Source organism: Gasterosteus aculeatus, chromosome 15 (assembly GCF_964276395.1).
Source record: "Gasterosteus aculeatus chromosome 15, fGasAcu3.hap1.1, whole genome shotgun sequence".
Classification (NCBI taxonomy): domain Eukaryota; kingdom Metazoa; phylum Chordata; class Actinopteri; order Perciformes; family Gasterosteidae; genus Gasterosteus; species Gasterosteus aculeatus.
In genome coordinates, this window is record NC_135703.1 from 11911984 (window position 1) to 11938765 (window position 26782).

The 26782-nt window shown below is 44.8% G+C and overlaps 1 protein-coding gene across 2 annotated transcripts in view; it reads left to right on the forward strand.

Moving 5' to 3' along the window:
* The first annotated feature begins 4198 nt into the window (after positions 1–4198).
* The window catches only part of mta1 (metastasis associated 1), a 32019-nt gene continuing 9435 nt past the window's right edge, over positions 4199–26782 (forward strand). The window contains exons 1-7 of one of the 2 annotated variants that reach the window (XM_040199653.2): positions 4199–4562; positions 11692–11759; positions 14699–14792; positions 24229–24355; positions 25482–25545; positions 25852–25969; positions 26615–26717. In XM_040199653.2, the coding sequence (XP_040055587.2) occupies positions 4535–4562; positions 11692–11759; positions 14699–14792; positions 24229–24355; positions 25482–25545; positions 25852–25969; positions 26615–26717 (602 nt within the window). In that variant the 5' untranslated portion in view covers positions 4199–4534. The remainder of the gene's footprint in view (positions 4563–11691; positions 11760–14698; positions 14793–24228; positions 24356–25481; positions 25546–25851; positions 25970–26614; positions 26718–26782) is intronic. The other variant, XM_040199652.2, reaches the window with a different exon arrangement.

Here is a 26782-nt window from a genome sequence, read left to right on the forward strand (position 1 = left end):
TTTCAGACAAGCCTGCAGTCTCAAATCCAAAGCTGCCAACTCTCACGGTTTCGCCGTGCGACACACACTTTTGCATGTTTTCAAAAAGAATGTTTTTCAGGCCAAAGACCCCCCGAACTGATGGCAAGATGGAGCAGGGACCCCCCATTCTATGGAGTTTGGTCCAACATCTTTTATTTTTTATCTTTGCGCTCTTTAGACGTGAGCAGGAACACGATCTGATTGGCTGGTGCCTGTGCTGTTGTGTTTGCGTGAAAGGAGCTGTGAGTGAATCGGTGCCAGCTTGAGAGAGCTGCTGTGGGAAGATGAATGTGTGTGTTGTGGACTGAAAGATAACGTCTTCTCCATCAATTTATCCGTTCACTACAGTATGTTGGATTCATGTTAACGTGTATTTAAAGACAATGAATACAATTCTGTTTCTGAAGACTGCAAAAAAATAAATAAATTACTAACCAGCTATTTTTGTCATGATCCATTGTATTGCTTTAAAAGGCTACTGTTTAAGCACTTTATTTGTTGCCCTTTTTTGTTTGATGGAAGGTGTGGTGGGAGGCATGGAATAATGAAAATAATTTCTCCCTAACTAATCTTGTGTCATTTTTTGCTGAACATAAATCATCAAGTGCTCTTAAGAATAAAATTATTAACAATATAATTTAGGTTTCAGTTAAGAATTGGTTGAACAGCATTGTAATCAAAATGTCAATCAACCTAACTCGGTCAAATCTCAAACACCGGTCTATTAATTAGGCTATATTGTGGCACATAGACAGTCATTGAGGCACAACAATAGTTTTCTGGTTGAATGATCAGCTCAAGTCTAGAAGGCCCTACAAGTCATGATCAGAAGAACAAGAGTAAGTTCAGGTATTGCACATCTTTAGCAAACCCCACAAAATACACTAGAATGCAGGAAATAACATCTCCTTAAACCAAAGTTTCCTGGGGGTGGACCTTCAGCTATGTCTTTGCTTCTCAGAATGGAATCAGTGTTGTTCATCTCCAGTAGGCCGCCCCTATCGACACTTTGGGCCCCACAAACCACCACATTGCAGGGCACAACATGGCTACAATGCCAAATTAATTCCAATTCCCTGATATTTGAGCCACCATTCAGGGCACACGTTGATGACCAACGTCTTTGGCTGCGCGCGGCTAAACTTTGGTCATCCCCGACAAAATCTCCCTCCAAGGTTTTTGGAGTTGGCAGCTCCAAAAGCAACGCACACTGCAGAGTAGCTTACTGGCAGTGAGGATGTTTGATTTATGTGATCCTTGAGGTCTACAGCCAACGTTTTCATGCTTCTCTCCCCTCGACTGCATCACTGATCGGTGAGGGAGCAACTGAGGACAACAGACAAGGCCATGTGCGAGATGCCCCCAAGTGGTGGAATGAGCTAAGTGCAGTTTGAAGCACCGTGTTTTTCCATCTATGCGCCAGGGCTTAGAGATGTTGATGGTTTCTTGCGCGTTTGGAGCTCAAATGTGTGTTTTTCATGAGGCACAAACTATGGATAGCACTGCATCCATCTCCCAATGCCTGAGAGCAGACACAGCTTTGTCCCGACTACCCATTTGGTGTTAAGCAAGACAATAGCTCCCCCTGTAGTCTGATGTTGATGAATGCAAGCTGTATGTCCTGTGTGAGATTCTATTCAGTTACTGATGGTTTTAGCCGTGAAATCAGTTTGACAGAAGCCCTAAAGCTGAGATTCCCCATTAAAAAGACTTGTCGCTGCCTCGTGTCGAAGCCTTCAGAGCAGTGAAAAACATGCCCAGTTGCTAATGACGTCTGCAACAGAGAGCTGTCATGTTCAAGACAGTCGAACTATAATTATACTTGTGTGACTTGAGCAATTTCAGCTTTTGTTTTCCTTAGACTGCAATGATGCCCGTTCAGTTCAAGTTGCAGATCTTGCCATAGCTTCTACCTAGAGTCCAACCTCATCGATGGCAAACAAAGGCTGGTTTGGTGCATCGGTTAACACAGAAATACACTTATGTATAGTTAGCCATCAGGGAGAAAGCACTTAGTATTGTGATTACTTAATCAGAATAGTCTCTTTTTTGCTCTACCTCCCGCAGGGTTTCTGGATCTGATCCCCCCCGGTGAGAGAACAAACGAGGATGCACAATCAAGGATATGGAATGGGTTTCTGCCAGGAAACAGGCCTAATTGATTTCCTCTTTGTCTGTCCTCGTATCTGTAACATGGAGGAGTGGAGGACTTAAAGTGGATGAGGGAGAACGAGGGAGAAAGCAGGACAGGCCGTTGGAGGTCATCCTCCGGGACTGCAACTACACCGAGAGGAGTATTTTGCAGAAGCTCAGAGTCTCGAGCCATCTCTAACAAATTGAAATCGGTCGTGGAGAACACCTGCGCCGCTCTGCAACGTTCTGCATGCAGGCTTGCCTGCCTGTACCTGAGTGCAGCCACATCTGGTTGAGGAGCCAATGGATTTAAAAGGAACATCTGCACAGCAGCAAGCAGCCAAGTAAACAAACATTCCTACTGAAACTAGTCGCAGTTCACAAACACAAGGTTACATTGTTGGCCATTTCTAATCAATCCCATATTAAGGATGGTCACTGTTGTTTACCCAGATTATTGGGAAATATTACAACTGCTTTGAAGACAGCTTACTCGTGTCTCTAAATGGTACATAAGATAATATATGGTAGATGAGACATACTCTGTGCATCTCTGTTTTTATTGAAAAAGTAAATTAGCAAGGTGAGCAGATGAAGTACAGTGTAAAACGGAGACATTTTCTAAACCGCATGCTGCAAAATTCAAACAGATAATTAATGAATTAATGTGTTGCACATAGCAGTGAGCAGCATACTGTAAATTGGGGAATATATGTATATATATATATATATGTATAATATGCACAAATATCGATTTGGTAATAATGTTCTTCAGTTCTGTTCCCTCTTTGCACATTGACATGAAAAACGATGCTTAAATGTATTGTAGGTTCTCCTGTTCTTTCTCATAATAGAGAGAACAAAGACAATACAGGATCCCTCCAATGCAGCACAGTTCCAACATTAAGACTGCACACTTGAGCAGGGGTGCGTACTGCAAGTACGCGCCATTGGCTTATGGCGGTCATGTGACTGCAGACTGTAGTCCCCTGTGTTAGGAAGCAGTAATTGAGGCTTCCATATGGTATAGATCAGGAGTAGCCTCCACCACAGCATTCCTCCAGCACAGAGGCTCTGCGCGTGTGTCCTTGATGAAAACTGAGCTAATCAACAAACCATCTCTACTATTCTAAATTATTTATTTTCTCTCCTTCTTACAGGTTCTCACCGATAAGACTTCTCCAACACATTTTTTTTTACTGAAAAATACAAAAACTTGTATTTATGTAAATCCTTTCCCGGCGTAATTCTTTATACCAAATGTGTGGACGACATGAAAAAATGCCAAAGGAAAATGAATGAAAATAAAGAAATGAATAACAGAGATTGATTTGAGCTTGTAATTGAGCAAATTTAATGAGTCTCTAAAGTGTAATCCTACCAATGTCACATAAATATCCCATAGAAAAGCAAATGGATCTACCATGCACTAAAAAGTGCCATGACACATGTTACCTGTACAAACTATGTTTAAACAAAAGTGAGCCACCCAAACTGTAAGGCCAACCATTATCTGTATTAGTATTATTTATTAGTATTCTATCAATTTTTTGAACAGTCATTGCTGAAGTGGTTAGCAACACACATGTGTGTTTATGTTACACCTCTTTCTTTAATCAAACACATGGCCTTTTCCTCCTCTCCATTGTTCCACTACTTGCTACGGGGTTTAGGAGAATGGGGTTTAAAGCATCATAGAAGGGGGTTTAAAGCAGAGGACAGGTGTAATTAGCTTTTAGACACACCATGTTACAGGTAGGCCTAAGTATATTATTAAGTAAGTACGTATTTCCCGTTTAATTAGCTAAACCGTCCAGGTGCCAAACCAGAGTTTCCCCGTCAAGTAACGTATTGGTCCAACCAGGTTAATCTCACTATTTGCTTCAGTTTTACATCATTTTACATACACAGGACGATTGAGATGTCCCACTTCCATTGGCCACCAATGACGTACTGCACCGTACTAATTGACTACGTGGGTGACGAAACACTAAGTCACTGACGTTGAGCGAGCGGCGTAGCCGTTGGTTTAAAATAAACCCGTGACGTCACGCGCGGGACTACAACAAAGCCCCGTGGCGTCGCTTCGTTCAGGACGTGTTGCTAGTTTACGGGTGACACGGTAAACTAGCAACACAACTAGTTTATTTGCCACACTACTTTCCCCCCCAAAATGCCGCCACCGAACTCAAGGGTTTAGAAAAAAAAGGAAAAAAAAGGCGCACTGTCTCTTTAAGGTCCCTCGGCTCGTCTGTTTCGTATTGATCAATCCACCATTTTCCAACACACAGCGGCGGCAGTGCTAACACAGCTCCGGCAGCGCCAGACAAGAGAGAGCCACCCCTCCACCTGGAGAGGAAGCCAGGGACCGGGGGCAGTCATGGCAGCGAACATGTACCGGGTTGGAGGTAAGCTGGAGGAGGGAGTGACATTTTAGCGCCGTCCCGTAATGTGCTTGCGCCGTATTCGCCGCGATCCGCCGCGGGTCTCTCGGTATTTACACAGAGCGTGTTCTCCGTCTTTCCTTCCCTTCTGTTATTTCCCCTAAAGCCGAAGAGCCTTGTGCTTCACAGATGATGAGGATGGTGGTGAAGAGGAGGATGGTGATGAAGAGTAGTGGTTCGCTTACTGCCGGATTCCCCCCTCGTTTCTTTTGTGTTTGTTGTAACTTACGATGATCCCAAACTAGTACCTCGATGCGCTGCTGCTGCATCCGCAAGTGATGCATTGTGTTTCTGTACATTTAAGGCAGCACGGCGGTCGTATTGTAAAAGTTTTGCGTGCCATTCAACTATTGCTGTGGCTGCTCCCTGACAATACAACCAGTATCATGTGTGACCCGCCAGCCTGCAGAAACCCAGTAAGATTTGCAGGAAGCAGCAAGTGGGTGCGTTCCTTTTCCCCTTTTTTGAGAGGAAATGAAAACAAAGAAACTAACGTTAGGTACAAAAAAGTTTTAAGCTATGATTTAAAAGAAGAATAATCCCAATGCATTTTAAATCTTTAAACAGGGTTTTTATTTTTTGCTTAAGTATCACCAGTTAATACCTAATCAGGATTCCTGTCTTTTCTTGACACTGGTTTTGTTGCTCTGATTCACATCTTGCAGGTACTGTGTGAAAATAGGCATATCTTGTTAGGGGGGGGGGTCTGGATTCGAGAAAGTACCGAACAGCCCGAAACACAAAAGGATCATAATCCGATGCTTTCCGCACACAAAAGAAAACCCATAAGCCTTGCAGAAATTTTACTCAATATGACGTTTAATTGGACTGCTGCTATAATGTTATATTCAAAATTCATTGTCAAAAAGTGTCACACAATCAAATGAAGGAGCCATGACCGGCATTCAATGCAGTAAGTGACAGGTGTAAATACCAAGAGGATCGCTCCCTGATCTGTGCTGAACATTATTTTCATGTTTTTTATTGGAGTCTGATGTTTTCCGTGTTATAGTTGGGTTGCCTAATTGTTCTCTTTTTAACTCTACGTAAGCTGTACGTAAGCGAGAGATGGAGTTAAAGCGAGAGTGATTGATTACCGTCTGACTATATGCAATCACTGACAAGTATCTGGTGCAACAGGAATGCTGTGACTTTCTTTGGCATGGGACTCGCATCAAAAATAGCTTGTAGTGAACGTCACAGCCTTTGTATTTAGTCAAATTAAAAAAGGCCTACCTGCATGAGAACAGGATTATCTCCTGAACCAGGTGGAAATTTAACACCTCCTTAGCCAACTGTGGTGTTAAATTGTCTTCTTCTGAGATGTTAACCAGCTGAACGTAGACATCATCTTTTAAAAAACCTAATTTGCTTGTAAAACAATACACACTTGTGATTCACACGACTCTCCTGACTGTCAGCCCACTTTGTAGCTTTACGCTGGTGTTTTTTCCCCCCTGTACTGTAGCACTATGGACTTTTAAAGTGAATTAAAGTAACCATATACATTAGTAGCGGGACACTTATCAACCGGTTTCCAAGTTGTCTTGTCAGTGTGAAAATTCCAGAGTCACAAGTCGGCAAAATGGAGGCAGCGGGTCTTTAGATCGGGTCATATAGCAGAATAACAGCTGCAGAGGTTTCTGTGGATGCCCTGCATCATAAAAGGCGACACTGTGCGGCAATCTTTGTCAAACTTTTATCTGTGGGTGCCTCCCTTGGAGGCTGTTCCTCTCCCAGGATTTCATCATCTCTTTTATTAATGGTTTCAAATCAAGTCACCAAATGGTTGATGAAGGGATCCCTCAGGGATCCATATTAGACCCGCTGCTAATTCGTCCGTACACACACTCGTAATAATAGTTTTCTAACTCAGCCCTGTAATGCACATTTTTATGGGCACCCTCCTGCTGGGATGCGGTGCAGGTGCAGGTTGAAGTTGGGCTCTCATTCCCCTGAGATACTTTATATTTTACTAGCTTGTATTTCAACATTTATGTTTTTAATTGGTGTGTTTGTGCATGATGTTGGTTTTGAGCAAATGCATTTTTTGAATATGTAATTCTGAGTTCTTTCTTGCAAGATTTTTGTTTAATCTCAAACTTATACCAAGTTGTTCTAAAAGTCATTTTTAGTTTTTGTAAGACAACATCCAAACATTGTAATTATGCTTAATTGTGTTTATATTCCAAACTAATCAGAAACCAAAGTCTTAAAATAACATTACTAAATAAACACACCATTACATTGTTTTTGCACACTCACAATAATAATGTAGATTTAAAAAAAAAAAGCAGAATAATGCTCAAAATAAGTCTCATAATAGACTGAAGCTTCTGCTGAGACCAATTCAATATCTGAGCAAAGCAGAACCCTTGAAAAGATGGCCGCCACTTTGTAAGACAATGCAGGATCATCTTGGAAAAGCAATGACTTCCGTTGTGATTGAACTGTGAACAAAAGCTGGCTCTGCTCCATCGGCCGCGATGTCTTTGTTTTCACCCTGCAGGCCACACGCCACTCTTCCTGTGCCTGCAGCTCTAGTGCCCCCCCTCCCCCAATCCACCGGGAAGTATTGGTGACTAAGTATAGGTAATATTCATAGGACTTTACCTTTATAGGTAAAGTCTTATTTCAAAAGTGCAATAGGAAGAGATGCTAGAACAAAGATTATGTGCACTGGACCAAAGAAGTTGCAAAAGTCTTAACCTCCGAACACGAGTCACAAAGACTGGTTGACTAACTTGACCGATACGACACAAAATGACACACTCACGGGACACAAGTACGGCTAAAACCAAAGTAATCTGTCCTCCTGTTCAGACTGGTAATTCCACGTTGTGACAAAAGTTACGACAGGTTCTACTTTTCCACCAGACAGCCATGTCTTTTTTTTTTTGGCGGTACGTTGGCGGCTCCGCTACACTATCAGACGGCTCCTGTACAAATGACTGATGACTTTTTCGCACACAGCTTAGGTCTTACTTGGAAGAACCAAGTGGACCCACCTCAGTTTCCTTAGTCCCTCGCTGCTTCGCTTCAGTGAAGGGAAGACGACACACAGAGGGACCTTTTTGTACTAGAAAACTAGTTCAAGAGATGCTCTCTGGATTTGTAAGAGAAGCCTGCTAATGCGCAATGTTGGCTTCAAATAAATGTGCCATGTATTTTTGCACATTATTATGGGTCTAGTCTGATGGTCTACAACAAGGAAATCTTGATAGCCAGTATAAAGAGGAAAAGAATCCCAGCACGGTTTCCCTCTCTGCATGAACACCTGACGATTGTTTTAGGACGACCGTGAACGGTCTTCTGCAAATAAATTCTTTTAACCGCTGCTGTTGGAGTGTGACAACTCTGGTACAGAATGTGCTAAATGTGCTCACTGACTTAAAAAGTGCTGCCAGTTCTGATTCAGCCCCTGCTTAAAGGTGTTTGATTTGTACTGACTAACTTACCAACTTGGACGGTGCCCACACTTTGTTTGGCTGCTGGCTGGTGTTAATTTCCCGCTCCTGCAGGTCTGGTGGGCGAACTCGGAGAGTTACGTTTTTGACACTTCTGCCAAATTCAGGACCATCAGTCAGCCAGATACACGACGAGTGTCCCCATCGTCACGCGTCTCCTTAGAGGTCAAACTGCAGTATTAGCAGTATTTGCTGCAGGCTGTCTGCCCTGAAACAGTCGTTTTGAGGGAGAAAGGTTGCAGAAATGACCTACACACATCCTATGAACGATCCCATTGGTATGATTTATCTTTGTGTCAATAATTATCATGTCAATATTTGGCTTATATTTTGATACTAATACTTTTTATCCAAACAGGGTCGATTTTTTTCGGAGCTTTTCTCAGAAACCCCCACCCATACCAGGACATTCTGCGCCGTAATCCCGTCCACGGTTGCCGCTTACGACCACAGACGTGTGTGTGTGTGTGCTTTTGCGTTTCCAATTATAAGTCAATTAATCTACTTTCCTGTACTGTCCGTCACCGCAGAGGTTTGCCCCTCCTTTTTTTTTTTTAAATACTGCGTTACCAACTCATCCGCCCTCACAACATTTCCGCGGGGCTTCGTACTTCTCCCGGCCGGTTCCGTCATCTCCTGCTTCCCCTCTGTCATCGCGGCGCGGACCTGACTCGCCTGTCTCTGCCCGGCCTGGTTTGAATCAGTCCTGCAGACTCTCTCTTTCGGGGGCTCGGTAACATGCCTTGATTGGCTCTCGTGAAATCCGACTGCACCTTGACGTCACAGGCGCCGCGGCCCGCGGATTGGCTGCCGTCCGGTAGCGGGGGATGGAGAGTGGGTAGTGAGGGGGGGGGTGTTATACGCGGATTGAGGCGGCAGGAGGGCTGATGGGAAAATAGAGAGGCTGAGTGACGCTGCTCAGTGCCTACAGGCTCCCTCTCTCTCTCTCTCTCCCTCTGTTGCTCTCATTTTGAGTTCCTCTCCAGCTCGCTCTCCACCAGGCTCCTCACATGGTGGAAACTCCCAACAGCCCACTCTTAACCGTGTTCGTACGGTGACACTGGTGGAACTTTTAAAGCAATTCCATCTTTGGTAACTCAAGCAAGAGCCAGGAAAAAGGGGCGAGCTGCATCCGGTGTCCCACCCTCACAATGGGGACGGGCCCCGTCGCCTGACCAAAACGCACTGTGTGGCGGGGGGAATCACGCCCTACCTCGCACCAAAAAGTAGCCGTTTGACATGTGGTCCACCGTCATCTCTGTGCGGTTTGTCAATTACTTTTTCATCAGAGTTGGACCAGGATACGTTTTCTCTCTCGGCAGGCAGACTTCATGTACAAGCGCTGAGTCCAGTTGCAATACGTACATTCACGTTGGAGCTGAAACCATCAGGTGCTTAATCATCTAACTGACTTCCAGGGAATTAACAATTTAACATGTTTCTTCATTTAGGCAATTAACTTATCAAACAACGAGGCTCCACTTACTGGTGGTTACAGCGTCTACTAGTAGATTCTGGTTGGAATTGTGTGAACTCACGTACAGTAAATTAAAGGAAGGTGTTGGAGCTCTGTTATAAAGGTGAGCAGTCCCGGTAGTCCTAAATTGGAATTACTCTCGTATTGCTTTTATGTACCCTGGGTTTTCTCGGTTATCCATTTTTATTATACGTTCTCTGGAAAAAGACGTCCTGAACGTGATATGTAAAGAACAACAGTCCTCACTTTCCTTTTGATTAGAGATGACAAAAAGCAGCCAAACTCCCCATTTGACCCATACTTGGCATCTTTGCATTTAAATTCCAAAATGATCAGAGGTTAACTTTCCTGTGCGACACTAATCGATTCATCAACTACTCGTTTGACCTCTGATCTGGTTGCTCACCTATGGCGCTCGCTCTCCCCTTTCCTCCAGCCGGCTTCTGCTTCACAGCCGGTCCAGAGCCAGTTCCTCTGACCTCTGACCTCTCGCCTCCAACCGGCTCGGCTGCCCCCCCCCCCCCTGTGCAGTGTTTTTTTAATTTTTTTTTTTAGCAGAAAAAAAAAAAATTGCGCGTTGCTTGTCTTCATTTTGTGTCTCGGCGCCGCTCCATTTTCAAGTTGGCCTATTTGATATTCAGCAGCGGGGCGGAGATGTCGCCGGGGCAGAGGAGTCTAGTAACAAGCTGTTTCGGGGTGCAGAGTAGACGAGCGCCGCTCGTGTCGCGGCGATGTTGAGTTGTCAGTTGAGTATGTCGTTGCCAGGAGAAGCTGTTATTGAAATTGCGCTCTACGTGCTTTCTGAACTACTGCTGCTGCTTCCAGTTAACCCTCGAGAGGAAGTGTTGCACACTCCCATCTTCGTGCCAATGAGCATATTAGGAAGCATTTTATCGAATTAACTTTACAGTGTCCGTACTACCTTCTTTTTAGCTACTTCAATCAGAGGTTCATTATATTTGCAATCGGTGCGAGTCTGTTCCGTTCAGTGGTGGAGGTGTGGGTGGAGAGATGAATACCAATAGAGAGTGGAGCAAGTGAAAGGTGTGCCCCATGCTCGGAACCAGTGGCTGCTTTGCATCGTGGTCTGTTGGTGATTCACGTGGGCAGAGAGAACTGGACATCTGCCTCTTCTGTTTCCGAGATGCTATATTTAAAACGCTTTTGAAAACTAAAACTTTGGTGGAAAATGTCAGATCAGCCGAGGTAATGTTCATGGTTCAGATGTGAAAATAAATCCTTGACTTCTGCATCCAAGGCAGTCTTATCAAGAAGATAAATCCAAGCTACATTACTGATGGTTGATGAAGAATAGATGGATGTCAACGTCGGTGCAATCTGTGTGCGTAAACCAGTCAGTTTTAGACACAGGAGGCGCAGGATGTACGAGCAAATAGTCCGATGGGTTACTCACCGTTCTGCCAGCGGAATTTAGTCCCATCTCTGCCCGAGCCGGGCAAGAAGACGAGGGGGGGGGGGGGCGGCCTCTAGTGGGAGTGGGGGGGGCGGGGAGGGGGTTTGTGGTGAAGGGTGGATAGCTGCAGCTCCAGGCAGCCAACCAAGTGTGGGGTATAATCTGACTGCACTCAGCCAAGACACATGCAGGGCTAAAACCAGGCGCCCTACCAAGACCGGGGCCTGTGGGGACATCCTGGTGAGCGCTAAGCCTCCGACGGGCCTGGAGCGGTGCCAGGAGACCCACGTGCACGCACACACACACTCCAGTGCATCGTCAAGTCACACATGCACGGTAGAGCTGGTGCAGTCTCTCTCTCTCACACACACACTCGAATGCAGACCCACCGTGCATGCAAACTGCGGTAATAAGGCAAAGAAAGCCTGAGGAAACACAAGGCTGCAGCCTGAATGGAGCGCTCCGGAGAGCCTGATTTATTGTGTGTCGGTGCGTCAGCGTCTTTCATTCAGACCTCCTGACTTCAACCCGATCTCCTGTGTATGAAATGAGCCTCACTCGGTGTACGGCATTTTGGGGGGATGTCTGTCGGCTTAATAAGCTGTCGCAGTGTGGTCCAACTGGAAGTCACCCTGAGCGTTCGGGTGACCTCAAAATGCTCACTGAAGTTTCCTTTTGCTCTTTTCTTTTCTCCCCCCCCCCCCCCCCCTTCTCCCCCACTCTGTTCCTCTGCAGATTATGTTTATTTTGAGAACTCGTCCAGTAACCCACTGCTGATCAGGAGGATAGAGGAGTTGAACAAGGTGAGTTATTTAAACGCTGCACAGATCAGACTGTGCATCAAGTCTCCGTCTTAACCTTACGAGCAGTTATGTGTGATTAAAATGAGAATAACAATAAAATGTAATAAAATCGTTTAAATCCCTACAATACATGATCAAAATAACATTTGACTTGGGAGGATGTATTAAAAATACTTTTGGTAGATATTATATTATGAAGCTGAACCATTTTGATAAATGGCGTTTTGTTTACAATACTCATTCCGCCAGAGATTTATATCCTGTAATTTTTATGTTGTTCGGATGAGTTCATTTAGTAGGTGTAGGTATTTTAACAGTATTGTTGAATATATTCAAGGTTCATTAGTTTTCCAAAAGCTGAAGATTTGGTTCAAATGAGATCTGAAGGGAAAAAAACAATTTATAGAGTTTGAAATTTGAATTTTCTGACTTTTCATAAACCAAATAATGTATTAATAAGGAAATGATTAGCACATTTAAATGATGATGTAATGTGAGTAATGGTTGGCTGCAGGTTACAGATTGCTAATTGTCCGTTTCATGAACATTTTTAAATTTTGTGGGACACTGGTGTGATTACTTTCATCAACTAACTTAAGAAATACTTATTCAACTGCTCGTTTTCAAAATCTAATACCAACATTTTGTTTTGTGAGGTATCTGTTCGCTCTGAGCAGCCAGTTATGGTGCTAAGCACCCGATAGAATGACGGCAATCGTTGTTCTGGTGGACAACAGACCTGCAGCCTGCGTGTCCGTATCACGCTGAAAGCGCTAACCGCAGTATTGAGATGTCAACCCGAGTATGATGACAATCTCGCTCCGGATGCTGCTCCGGTAAATCCCAGCCGGCCCTCTTGTTTGTTGTTTAGTCAAAGGAGCAGAAAAGGAGGCCCGTCTCCGTGGAGCTGTTACAGGTGGCCGCCGTCTGTCCCCTGTCTCCGCCCCGTGCCGGATAATATGGAGGCTGTTTAATGTGATTGACGTGGAGCTCAGAGTGAGCCCTCTCCTCTGCCTGTCACTGTCAGTCTCTGCTCCTCCGGGATCTGAGTTTCTCTTCCACGAGGTTCTCCGACGCACGTTTAGAAAGTGTCGAGGAAAGTATTGACGACTGCCGGCTGTGTAAAACTATGGAAGACATTGGAATGGCTGAGCTGAGAGACAAGATTTGGATCAGAACACTTTTACTAAGTAAATATAAAATGAGCAAAAATGATTTCATTTATGGGCTAAAGAATCCCGGCCTGAACATTTTTTTAATATTTAAATACTTATTTTTTTAGTTTCTAAATTCTTTTTCCATATTTTTTGAGTTGACAGATCTCATGCTTTAAATAGAAAGGCCTTTTATCTTTTCCTTTTATTTCTAAATGCTCTTAACCATAGGTGGGGGGGGGGGGGGGGTTGGTTGGTTATCTTTGTTAATTACATGTTCATTTTTGGTTTATATTTTGATACAAATACTTAGTAAAAACACCTCAGCTTTTTATCCAAACAGGGTCGATTTTTCGGAGCTTTTTATTATGATCTATTGCTTTGTTCTATTGCCTGCTGCTGTCGCTTTTTGCCAAGTCGTCGACGTAAATGGGCTACTACTTCTAAATTGACTCACCTGGTTAAATATATGTAAACAAAAGTAAAAATTAATAATGGCATTAACCTATATTAATTGTCCGAAAATTAATTAAAAAGAGTCATTCTGTATGAAACTGCAAGAGTAGACTGTATTCCATAACTAAGATAGCAAACTTTATTACTCCTTTCAACCTGGATAAAGCAGTGCAACCCAATTCACGCCATCTGTTGCTCCTTTCACAATAAAGGCGTTTGAAATAAAGAGGTTTCATGTTCGCAGGTGAATATTTAGCATTTTGTTGTCATCGTCGCGCTCCCAGTTCCTGAACCAGCACTCTAGCGCATTTTGCTGTGTTCACCTTTAATTGGGCAGAAGGTTGACAGTTTTGACACGTATAAATACGAATTACTTTATTGTGGAAATACTCGCAATTCTATCATGTCAGACTGCTTTGGGATTTCACTGAAATCCCCAGAAAGACTTCCTTACTACTAAAACAAGTCAGCCGATTTACTTGACTTAGATTTTTATGTTCAATAAATATGTAGCTCTTAGTCAATTCTCTTTAATTATTTTGTATTACGTTCCGGGTTATTTGGCCTGACTCAAAAGCATTTGCAGTTCAAATTTTGGTGACAAAGAGAATATTTGTTCATTTGACTTCCACAGATTACTTTGACTTTTGTAGAAATGTCAAACTGTCTCATCAAAAAAAGAGCAAAATCTAAACAAATGAATTTCTGCATTTCATTAAAATGTCCTTCATTTATATAGAAATAAGTGCTATCAGAAAAAGTAGTCCAACTGGAAATGTTTTGCTCGTCCCCGCACCATTTGTCCAACATAGAAATGTGGGAAATTGGATTTTTAATTATTCGCTGATTGGAAAAGTAGGAAGTCTGCAGTGCTACGGAAATATGACGTTCTCCATCAGTTCATTAACTTCCTCTCGCAAAGCGTTTGATTTGAGAGGGAGATCTTAACCCCACAAACTCAACCTAAACAACATACCTTTAAAGTATCCCAGTTAATTGATATTTACCTTATTTAATTTCTCTTTTAATCAAAAATAAACTACAAATCCTCTCGATAATGAGGAATATTGCGTTTATTATTCTTCAAGTAAATTATATTTTACCTGGTTTTCGTTTAGACAGAAAAAAATAGGCCGGCTGCTCCTAATTTAACAGACATGTTCAACATATGAATGTAGCATCGCTAAGAAGAAATGAATTTGTAGTACTGCACAGAAAACCTGGTAACTGCAAATCTCACTTTCCTTTCCCCAACTGTGTGTATGTGTGGGTGCTTTGTGTGCGGCACCACTTGTTGCCGTGGTAACGTCGATTGTCTCTGGTTTGCAGACAGCCAATGGGAACGTGGAGGCCAAAGTGGTGTGTTTTTACCGGCGCAGGGACATCTCCGGCACACTCATCGCCCTGGCAGACAAACATGCAAGTGAGTGACCCGCCGTAACCCGGCCAGCAAAAACGCCAACGCCCAGAAACCCGCAAAGCGCCGATATGAAAGAAGGCGGGGGGGAAAGACACTTAGGGGCAGCCCTTCTTTTGTGCAGCGTCCCAAGGCTGAAAGAATCAGTCCAGACTGCAGCAGTCCATCATCTGAAAGGCCTGATCGCAGACGGTGTGTGTGTGCGTGCGCGTGTGTGAGTCTATGCATATGTGCTCCTACGCGTGGGTGTGCAGCGCGTGCGTGAAAGTGGCGCCGCTCTGCGTACATACTGCAGTGTGTGGAGCAGCAGGCAGACGTAGACCGGGCTCCTCTACCTCAACGTAACGACTACCGTACGTTTTCTAGAGCGAGACATGATGGTTTAAGCAACAATGACTGGAGAGAAGAGTAGGGGGGGCAGAGATGGTGAGTCCAAGTGAGTGGTAAAAGAGCGCGTCGTAGAAGTCACAGGTAACGCAAGTAAATCTCTTAAACGCCAGAGACATTCATGAATGACCAGGTCGCATCCCCAGTGGTCAGCGGGGGAAACGATGTCTTCAAGGCGCTGCTCCGTACTGTGTCAAATGATATCCCATCTCCTCGTTTGACCGCACGTAATTTCTCTAATCTTATCATCTGCAGGGGTGTAACAGACCATAATTGGTCCGTATGGATCCTCCCTCAGGGTTTGGCAGATTAATCACACAGTAATTAAAACCATTTAAACTGCCCATTGTTATCAGACAATATTCGGTGAAAATAAGCGATGCCGTGGAGAGATCTTCCTTCATGCATTCTTGTCAGGAGGAGAGACGGTAATGTTGGCAGCATGGGAGCTAACTGCTAGCGTTAGCTTTGCGTGTCTCATTGCCCCCTTGAACACCTGCCATTGTGAGTCTTGACGGGAAAATACCACAACCAACCACCCGCATCCGTGGCAGGTTGGGGCTGTATCGGTTAGTCATCCTCCCAAGCTATATTTACACAATATTGGCCACTCTTGAAATGCAAAAAAAAAGAAAAAGAAGTGGGCAAAGATGGCAATTCTTCAGTAAGCCGTTCACGATGCTCTGCGGTTAACTTCCTCTCATGTGTGAATGAATAATGTTTTAATGTGCAGAGGACTTCTTATGTGGGTTTGGCCCACAGAGTATTTTCAGACCACTTTGCACTCTGAACATCTACTGCAAACAAGGTGGTAAACTTTGGTACACGCCATGGTTCTGCATCAATGTGAGGAAGTATTTCTCCACAAGCACGTGGCTGTGACTGTTACTGCTTTGGCGCCTCTGAGACTTTTTTGCATTCTTGGATGAAGTAGACAGTAGCTGGCATCTCCTAACACTCTCAAATATATATACATATATTAAGTGTTGTCTGACCATGTCTTTTATAATGGCAAAGTTGTCATGGCTGTCTGCTGGAGGAGAGTCAATGAGGATAACGGTCATCCTGGGACAGCGTCTGGTCCTCATGGTGCAGCACTCTGCTGCTGCCGCTCAAAGAGAGCGGACCGTTGTGTCGGTAGGAAATCGAGGTTGAACCCCATCGCTTAACTGGTGCTTTAACTTCAGCTGGCCACATGATTCACTTTGAGTTTAGTGCACTTTGCAATGTAAGCATGTTGGTGGACTTTTAGTGTCTAGTCTGGCCTCAAGTAGACCGACCTTGATTCACCCCAAAAACGGATCCCGCTGGTCAAATCAATGGCAAAAACAAAAGCAGCTGGTTCATTTATTTGACTCCCTGCACCCGTCATGCCAGTAATGCTGACAGACTGCCAGTGTAAACACTGCCACCCTGCATGCCTAACCAGCCCAACCACCACTAGACTTTGACTGGGCGTGGCACACGCGATGTTGGCGTGTAGATTGCGTGAGCGAGAGGGTGAGCCACCCAAGTGAGTGTGTGTCCTGGAGATGGGTGTGTCCATGGCAGGAGGGGCTTTGTTTGTTCTGGAGGACCACACGGCATCATTGTGTGTCCCTTTTTTAAGAGAGTCTGTAATCGAGTTTCTAAAAGAAATTGTGTCCCTGACTCAAAACAAGGCGGCTTCACGTTGCGTCGCATCACATGCACGTTCAAATCTGGTCTGCACACGCAATAGATCTCCTCGTGTTATGAAGCGTTTATAAATTCATTTAAATAGTTTCATTTTACATCCCAATTTTAACCTGTGTTGTGTGAAGGGGAAACTGGAAGTGACTTTGTTTCTTCTTGCTTTGTAAGCGGATGCCAGTCGGCTTTGAAGTGACAGTAAAAGATGACATTAAGGCTCGCATGTTAATGAACGCCAGCTGGCGATAAGCTATACTAAAACATAAACGGCAACGAACAGGACACTAATATCAACCTCATCGGCTTTCCGTGTTCAATTTGATTGATGGTCGGAGTGTTTTATTTTCTCGAGTGATTCGTTTTTTGAAAAAGCCGCCGCCTTCGGAAGTGCTGTCGTCTGTCTATTCATTCTGAAAGCCTGATGACTGATGGTGTAATTTCATCAGCGACAGTATTTTGTGTTTTATACGGCCCTTGCGTTGCTACGGTCCAGCAAAAGTTCTGGCATCTCCGTCTGTGGTTATCTGTGTACAGCACCACCACATCGGCATAATGCCGCAAACACCGCTACAAAACCAACAAAAGTGCGACACTTTTTTTAGAAAAGCGCGTTGAAGGCTCTTGTCTTGAGGTTTGTTGGGAGGCAAGACCAAATTTGCACGAGGCGTCGCCTCTTAATTCTACATGCAAGACTAACCCTGTTAATTATTATCAGCGCTGGTGTGCGTTCATACGTTTGATGCTTTATCGCCGCCTCGCTTTCTATGCAGAATTTTCAGGTTGTTCTGCTGAAGGAAAGCGGTGCGTTTGGTATATATTGCTTTTCTTGCAAGTGTTTACATGAAAATGTAGCTTTTTTTAATAATCAATGGCGCTTAACCTGCACTTCTGGTTTTGTTGCACCTTTTTGGTCAAGCACATGTAGTCCAAGCGAGACTGTTTGCACTGATTGGAAGCAGCAGGATCGCAGTAACGTTTGTATGATCAGATCCTGTAACGCCGCTCTGCCGGCTGCAGTTTGGTAAGAGGCTGGAATGGCAGGAATGGCTGCGCGCCGCTCGGGTGTGGTCTGTATCCTGTCTGCGACGTTGGTGCCCGAGCGCGCGCGGCTTTCCCCCGTGCGTGTGCTCGTTCATGTCTTTCTCCATCGCATGATGGACTTGATGTTTTAGCTCTGCGCCCTGTCACAGGAGTCACCGAAGGAGTACATTTAAGTCTGTTATTCTTGTGTGTGTGCGTGTGTTCGTGGGTGTGAGTCACTGATCAAATATTTTGCTTGCAGAGCGTCTGAGGACCGGGGCACATGGGGCCTCCAACTCCGGCATTAGCTCCTCCCCTGTCAGAGAAGCAGCCTCCCGAGTGGTCGACCTCTGTGGCGGGCTTGGCGCTTTTACCTCCTAAGCCCCGCCCCTCAGATGTTTGAATTTTTTTTCTGTTTTGGAAATGTGGCTCTGAGCTCCCATAAACAATAGACGGCCACGTTGCCAGCGAGCTGACGCAGTGAGGTGCAGCCGGTTGTGCGATAGGTATCATGGCCGCGGGTCTGTTTTCGCTTGGGCTCCAAAGCTTGTGACCGCATCCCCCTTTTCATCGGGATGCTTTTGTTACTGTTTTATAAGTGCGATCATTGGCAGGAGGGGAAGTCTCTACGTCTCTGCTCATGCTGTTAGCAGCTTCACAGCCGCTCTGTGTTCAACGCGAGGCGATGAAATGTCATCACGGAAGTGCGTCCTGCTAAGAGAGGATGAGTTTCTCATTTGCATCCCCAGCCGAAGAGTTTTGTGACCGCTCCTTATCGTCTAACGATCACAAAGGGTCGACAGCGTTGTGCCTCGTTTCCTTACGTAGTCAGAAGAAAGGGGGGGGGGGGGACAGCGCTGAAATGCACCTCCACCTGCTGTCTTTTTATTGTCTGCAACTTAAGATATGTTGGTATTGGTATGTTACATATCTTTTTTTAATTAATAAATGCACGGCAGCATCGAGGTTACTGATGTAGCGGAACACTGATTAAGATTTACTACACAGTTCCATCCAGTTAACCATCACATCTTTATCTGCTAATGTTCAATTAAATGTGTAGCATCAGCATTTACGCCTTTTCTGGCGCTGATCTCTGTGAAAACGAGTATTCGGTGAAGGTAAATTATAACGTTATCACGATGTGTTCACTGGTAATCTTGTGTAATGACGTTTTGATGACAAATTTCAAATAATCTGCTCGTTTAAAAGATGTTTTGTACAACAAAATATAGATATTAAGAGTCGAACGGCGAGCTGTCTGACACCGTCTCTAAGCAGCTTATGAGACATCGTTAAAACCACAAACGGCGAGATTAGTTTGGCAGATTATAAATACAATCTCTGATTTCCTCATTTAAATTTTTTAGACATGAAGAAAAGCACTAGATGACTAACAAAGTAATAGGATAACATTCAGACTCTGATGGTTTACATCGCCTGCACGGTTACTGGTAGACACGGTCTGATTAGTGTTCAGCTTTATTTACATGCATTCACATACACTGCCTACTACTTCACCCCAATTACACACTTTTTGTTTCTTGTTTACATGACGGAATTTGACTCTGGTTACTTTTAGGGGAAGCCCAGTGATTTTTACTGTTTAGCCTGTGAAAACAGCTGTTTAATGTCCGCTGGTTTCCTGGAGGAAGCGTTGTTTTTGTTTGGGGAAATGATCCTTTGCGATGTCAATGCAGTTATCGATTCTTGACTGGCTGTTTGAATGGTATTTACCAGCCCAACATGGTCAAATGAAAAGACCCATTTCCTTTACAACATGAGGTGTAAATGATACTTGCCCCCGACTGCATCAAGTTGGACCATTTTGCTGCAAATCTGCAAACGAAACATCTTAAATAATCTTCCTCTAACTGCATGCAAACACACACAACCTCCATAAAATGGAAAGGTAGTGATGCATTTTGAAGAGTTTTGATTTCTCCAGCTCTGTTCACTCTGTGAATTACTGCTTAAGATGGTCACTCCACCTGGAGCTCCACCTTCAGGGATTACCTGTCGTCAGCCGAGCTTGTTGTCCCATCGTTACCGTGACACAAGGCGCAGCTCCTGCTGCACCTTTTGTGTTGTCTACTGACTCGGCCGGTCTTTGTTCTGACGCTTGTATGGGATGTGTTGTTCCCAATGGATTTTGCGCGAGGTGAGGACCCTACTAAACGCTCGCTCCTGGCCCGGGCCAACGCCTCCTGGCCCGCAGACCTCAATCGCCTCGTGTCATTGGGCAGCGCCCATTCACCCTGCCTTCACCCGGGGGGAGAACCAAACAAAAGTGTCGTAAATGGACAGGACTGTTGTGTAAGCTCAGAAAATGCACACGTAGCGGGATGCTCCTTTCGGGACCAGGTTAAGACCTATTTAACGCTTTGCTGAGATCCGTTGTTTTCCTTCCTACGGATGATTTTGGAGCAGAAGCACGTCTGCGTGTGTCTGCAGACCTTTTGATTACCACACAAACACACAGTGCATCATAGAGGTGCAGTCAGTTCGTTAAGGTAATAACCGTGTGCTCTCCTCGCCCTCAGGCCTACTCCTTCCCCCCCCACCCGCCTCCCCTCGCGGTGTCTGGGCCCCGTAAGGCGACCCATTCATCAATAATTGATAATTGGTCGGGACAGGTGAGATGGAGAGGCAATTTGTAGAGAGTGTGGTGCGGGTGCACTGCCAGGAGATTGGCTTGGAGGAGGAGAGGACTGAGGTTGGGGGGAGTTGAACGCTCAGCCGGGGGCCGGTCGCGGGGGGGCCCCTCCAGCTGATGTTCCGCTGCATAATAACCTGGACGGGACACTCTGTGTGGGTGAGTTTGTGGATCTGTGCATACAGATGTAGAGCATTATTTTGGCCTAAGAAAGGAAGAACAAACCCTTTACGAGGATAATGGAGGCGGAAATCTCACAAACAGCCGCAGAGAATTGGACGTCGCCTTCCACGACAAACCGACTTTGTCGATAGACCTCATTTCTCTCCAAAAGAACGGCTCCTTCTCAGTTTTTGTTTCGCCGAAAAAAGGCATCACAGCAGTTGTAATACCACCCCCCCCCCGTCCATGTCCCCGCTCCAATTAAGTGTGCACTAGTCTGCGTTTGCCTTATTTCATGCAAGAACGCTTCCTTTTTGTGTTTCTTTTTCTCCCCCTGCAGCTTTACGTAGTGGAGGCTCCCTGCGTTGCTTCAACAACGTACAGCTTCTTAACATTTTCTGAAACCTGACACAAAGCTGCGGGTGTGACGAGCGGCACGTGCCTCCTATTTAGTGGCCCTGACTATGGAGCGCAGCCCTCATTTATACTATCAAATATAACATCAAAACTGTTCATTTAAAGGGCGTAAAATTCCCCCAACAAGAACAACATGGATAAGAAACCCAAGCTCGCTACGTGAATGGGATGGGTGAGGATTTGTCGGATGAGCGATGCATCACATTTGCTTGGTGGTAGCTAATCGAAGCAGTCGTGCCACAATGACGGGAGGGATTTTAAGGAAGTTGAGAGACGCAGAGGCGAGCAGCCGTGGTCTGCGTGCAGCGGGAGGAAACCCGTAATGTTGCTCATCAGCGTTTGCTCGACAATTGAATGTTTGCCTGGTCGCCATCTTTTTCTGCTTGGAAGGTTTGAGCAGCTCTATTATAAAAATAAAAAAAACGGCCTTGCTGTGCCATTTATTCTTCTGACCCACTTCAGGCACAAGTCGCTACCGTTCATTTTTCCCCACCTTCAAAAGTGAACAAAAATACACACCTCTTGTTTTTATTTAGCCGTGAGCCACGTTGGCGTTGTGATGTGATTTTCTTTTATAATTTGGCTTTACCCACTTAGTAATTATGTCTGCATTACTGAATATTATTGATCATAATTTTCTTGTTAAAAATGTTTTTTTTTAAAGCCCCAATAGTCCCCTTTGAGATCAATGTTGAGGTATTTGTTTAAAAATATTGGGATATGTTAATTGTCTGAGGGCCGGCGCTAACGTGCACACGCAGTAAGAATAAGGTGCCCCACCTGCCTCCAACCATCCCTTTACCCGTGTTAATAATCTCAGTCTATATTCTTTTGCTTTTACATGGGAGCCCGTGGGGGGGGCGGGTGTTGAGCGGTTCCCCTGGGCGCTGATGCTGTCTGCTGGGTGCTGAGTGCTGGGCAGAGTGAGGGAGTGAAGGAGTACTTATTGATTTTGGCCACACATCTCCTGAAAATCCCTTGATTGCTTTTGTTCTGCTCCCCGTCTCCCGCTCTCCGTCTCGCTTCCTCTAATGAAACTCCAAATGAATTGGAGCACGTACAGACTGCTCTCTCTCTCTCTCTGCCGATTCCCCTCCATTGCTCCTCTTCCTCCTCTCGCCTCCTCTTCACGACTCAGTCTTCATCTCCTTTGTCACTTTCCTCCCTCTCTGCTCTTCTGTGGGTCTTTGTTTAAGTGTTTTCCTGTCCGCTTCACCTTCTCTTTCCTCCTGGCCTCCCACCTTCACTTCCTCCGTCCCCCTCATCCCCACACGGGAGGGGTGGGGGGGTGGGGGAAGAGACGAATGTGCGTCAGAGACGTTGCCCACCAGCAGCAGTCGGCTCCGTGCTTGCAACGAATATCGTGTGCTTTTTTTTTTTTTTTAGTTCTCCATCAATTCAGTTGATTTAATCACCTATCACCTGTATAAAAACCAAAACCTCGGAGGTCTTGGCGGTCTGAGACACAACGGCGTACATGGCGGGACTGACTGGTGAGAAATTAGCTCAATCAGCAGCACAAGCCTAAAGGGAAGCTACGGCGGTTTCGCACAGCGGTCCGATTACTACTCGAGTAGTGGAGCACTGTGAAAACCGTTTAACGTTTCCTCCTCCTTCTGGAGGAGCTTCCTCAGGTCTGAGAAAATAAGCTGACAATTTGGCTTTGTAGCGTCTGCGTTTCTAACTGACGTATTCGTTTAGGACGGGAAACTTTTCTCAAACATTCCAACTACCAAGTGCAAAACCAAATGAACCCTTAACACGAAGACACATTTATTTACTGTTCTTTTTAGAGGGCCTGTCCACCATGAACAAGTACCGTGTTCTCAGCCTCATGCTCATCACTTCACCTCAATCACTTCATCATTATGAGATATCAGACATTATTATTGTCCACAGAAGCGGTAGAAGGTTCCGTTGGGGTGGAGCAGAGATGTTTGATACGGATTTCTATAAAACACGACTCGTCTGCATCGATTTGATGACTTGTTTGTTTTAGGGAGCGATGTAATTTGGGGGAACTAATGGCTTAGAACCAATGTCCTAACCGTAAAATAGACTTTAAAAGGGAAATGGCTCACCACCTAAATTTGGAATTGGTTATCAAAGAGGTTTTTCTTTTTCCAGACACCAAATCAAAAATGGACTTATTTGAGAAAAACACAGTAATATGTGACTTGTGCGCTTTGTCTTTTTCCCCCCCGAGCATCAATATAAACTATTTTCCATGTTAAGATATAGTGACGTAATGTCTCCGCGATCAGTGTGTGTAATCGGAGCTCTGTTGACCGAACAGGATGCGCATGCTTTTTGTGCGTTCCCCACTGGCGGTTTTGCGGCCGCACTGCTTTCGTACGTCGGTCCATAGCAGGTAGCACCAACTCGAGCGATGCCGTCATCACGGGCGCGGAGCACCGACCCGCAGGTTCCCCCCGAGGTAAACACCGCTGGCTCCGTCAGCACCGTCTGCTGCTCTCTGCACTGTTGAAGGTGCGAGCGCTGTTGGCGCCGTTAGCTGCGAGTCGGTGGCTCAGCCGCCACCTCGTTGAGAGGCATTGGAAGGGGACCAAGTCGATCACTTTTAGCAGAGATTGATTACATTTTTAAAAATGTTGTTTTAGCTCCTCAATCTCCAAGAAAACAATGAAATTGAAGCGTTGCATTTTCTTTTCTTTTTTTTCCCGGTCCAGATCCAAGATGACCCCCTGGATTGTTTTTTTTTTGTTGTTTAACATTCAGGTCGTTCTGATCGTCTTTCACACTTGAAATACAGGCGTTTAATGAAAACACAGCCGGGGGGCAATAAAATGATGGGGAATCGTGAGCAGTGTGAAACATGATGTTGTGTTTTTAATAAGATAGAAATGTGAAACTGGAGGAGAAAACCAAAGCCAGACGTTGTTTGTTTCATATCGAAGTTTTCATGTATTAAACTGTATACATGAGTACTCTTCTCCTCGAGGACTTGTTGTTTATCTGCTTGCTGTACATCTGACTATTTGTTTGTGGCCAATGCATTCAGCCCCCCCCCCCCCCCCCCCCTCCACTCCCACTCCTTCCTTGCGGAAGCCATTTTTACTCCTCGTCCAATGGGTATATGTTTGACCTTTGCCCCTTTTTACCACCCAGGGGAGCTGGAGGAGGAGATGGAGAACCCAGAGATGGCGGACCTCCCCGAGAAACAGAAGCACCAGCTCAGACACAGAGAGCTCTTCTTGTCCCGCCAGCTGGAGTCTTTACCCGCCACACACATCAGGTACGCTGCGGCTGTCCCATCCCTACTGTGCAACCAATACATTTATTATTTCCATTTATGATATTGGTCAAATATATTATTGAAACACTGATCATGAAGTCTTCCCTACAGATTATTTCCTCTCGTTCAAAAAGTATATTTGAAAAGACACATCATTATTTTTCTTTTAAATGAACTGAATGTTAAAATACAACTTTGCATATTGAATATCTTACAGGACCGTGATCCTGTCAGAACCGTAATCCTTAACCTTCAATAAGGTTCTTATTTATAATTTCATGTGTTACAAATTGTGTGTCATAGAGCATATCTGTGTAAATTTTGATCCGTGAACCTCTCCACCTCATCGGTTGTTCTGCTCCAATGAGCCTTGGAACTGAATTAAACAGTTTCACCACTTAAGTAGTTGTTAAGTAGAAGGTTAAGAGTATTTTTTCAGTTTAATGCAGGGTCTTTGTATTTTTATGGCAGTAAAACATGGAGTAAAGTCTACTTTTTGGATTGTGTGTCTGTTTACGACTCACTTGGGGGAAGTTGATGACAATGTGATCATTTATTGATTCATTATCTGCTGCAAATAAGGTTATGTGACGGCTGAAAGATGTTAAGGATCCAGTCAGCGTTCAGTCGCAATATAATTCATTGTGCACGTAGAGCACTAAATGTCAGCGCTAAGCTGTTTCTACGTGCAGAACTGCCCTCGCTCATCCGGGCAAAACCACCTAATCATAATATGCTTTTCTGAACAGGGGCGGGAAGAGCAAACCGACATCTGCTGCAATAAAAAAATACTCCGATGAGCCATTTTTGATTAGTGAGGACTCAAACCTGAATAAGTTTTTCTGACTAACACCTGTGCGCTGTAGCGGCGATGTTGCGCGGGGTGATGCCGTTCAAAATTGCGTTTGCCTCGGGGTTAGAGAGGTGTGACTACCCGACTGCTAAACAGGTTGGATGCATACATCATTGTTGTGGTCTGAGATTCCTCTTTTAGTTAGTCCGAGGTAGCACCGTTATGGAGCCTTTAGGTCGGGTCTGCTATTCTGTGTTTTCTCATCCACTCGGTCTTAACTCTCTCCCCTTTTCCTTCCGCACCTCCTTCCCTTACATCCTCTCTGGACTCCAGGGGGAAGTGCTGTGTGACTTTGCTGAACGAGACAGAAGCCCTCAAGTCTTACCTGGAGAGAGAGGTAAGGACCAGCAGCTCGCTAAACTCTTCCAAACTGGTTGGATGGGTTAGATTTTAGGCTGGTCCAAGAGAGGCCGAGCTGGTGTGTGAGATGAGATTTTTGAGATTTTATTTCCAGATGAATTATTCAACATGTTGACCTAGAATGTTCTTTTCACATACAGTAATGAGGAGATGAGAGACTAGCAGAGGAGAAGATACGCACGCACACACACACACACACACAGAGATACCCTCTGCGTTCACTCGTCTCGCTTCCTGTTCCTTTCATACCATCCTCACGCCTCTCCGCCGTCTGTTTTCCCAGGATGCCTTTTTCTACTCGCTTGTATACGACCCTCAGCAAAAGACCCTGCTGGCTGACAAAGGGGAGATCCGCGTTGGGAACAAGTACCAGGCCGACATCACCGACCTTCTGAAAGAAGGTGCAGCTTAGTTAGACTGAAGTCTGTGGAGTTTTTTACAATTGACATGGTTTTCTGGAGGATCTTTTTCACAGCGTAGCACATTAATGTACGCGTTATGCAAATGTGGCCTTTTTTAATCTCTACTAATGGCTGTTTATTATACATTACACACAAGGTTTTGATCTCTGCAACATGTCCAAAATAACTAGCTGTCTGAAGGGTGTCATACAGAGTATGTGGGCTGATGTTCAGCATTATTAAATGGGACTATTTTCCTGCATTTATTTAGGGTTTCAGTGATTTGCACGAATGTTCTTGTTAGCAGGTGGGAAAACCTCTGAAATTGCAATTAGGCGCCACGGGGACACCAGGCTCTCTAATTAAAGCCATGTTGATGACATTCTGTTACATGTGTTGAAGCTCAGGCAGGTTGGTTGGTTTGCTTCAGGCTGCAGGCTTGACAGACTTACACCCCCCCCCTTTACTCTACTGTGGGATTCATTCAAGCTTTGCATGGACTGGTAATGGAGAAAAAAAGGGAAAGGCAGGAAGAAAATGGGGTTTGATTGTGGAAAAGTACAAACTCTTGCTCTACATATGTGGTCAATAGCACAGCGTTGAGAAATAACCGTCTGTATCTCTGTGTCCTCTGTGTCCATTTAGACGAGGAAGATGGAAGAGACTTGGAGAAACTAGAGGAGAAGATCTTTGACCCCAACAGCTTACTGACTGAGAAACAGATTGACCAGTTCCTAGTGGTTGCTCGGTAAGTCAACACCAAGTGCTTAAGCATACACAAGATGAAAAATAAAATCAATATACATGCATTAT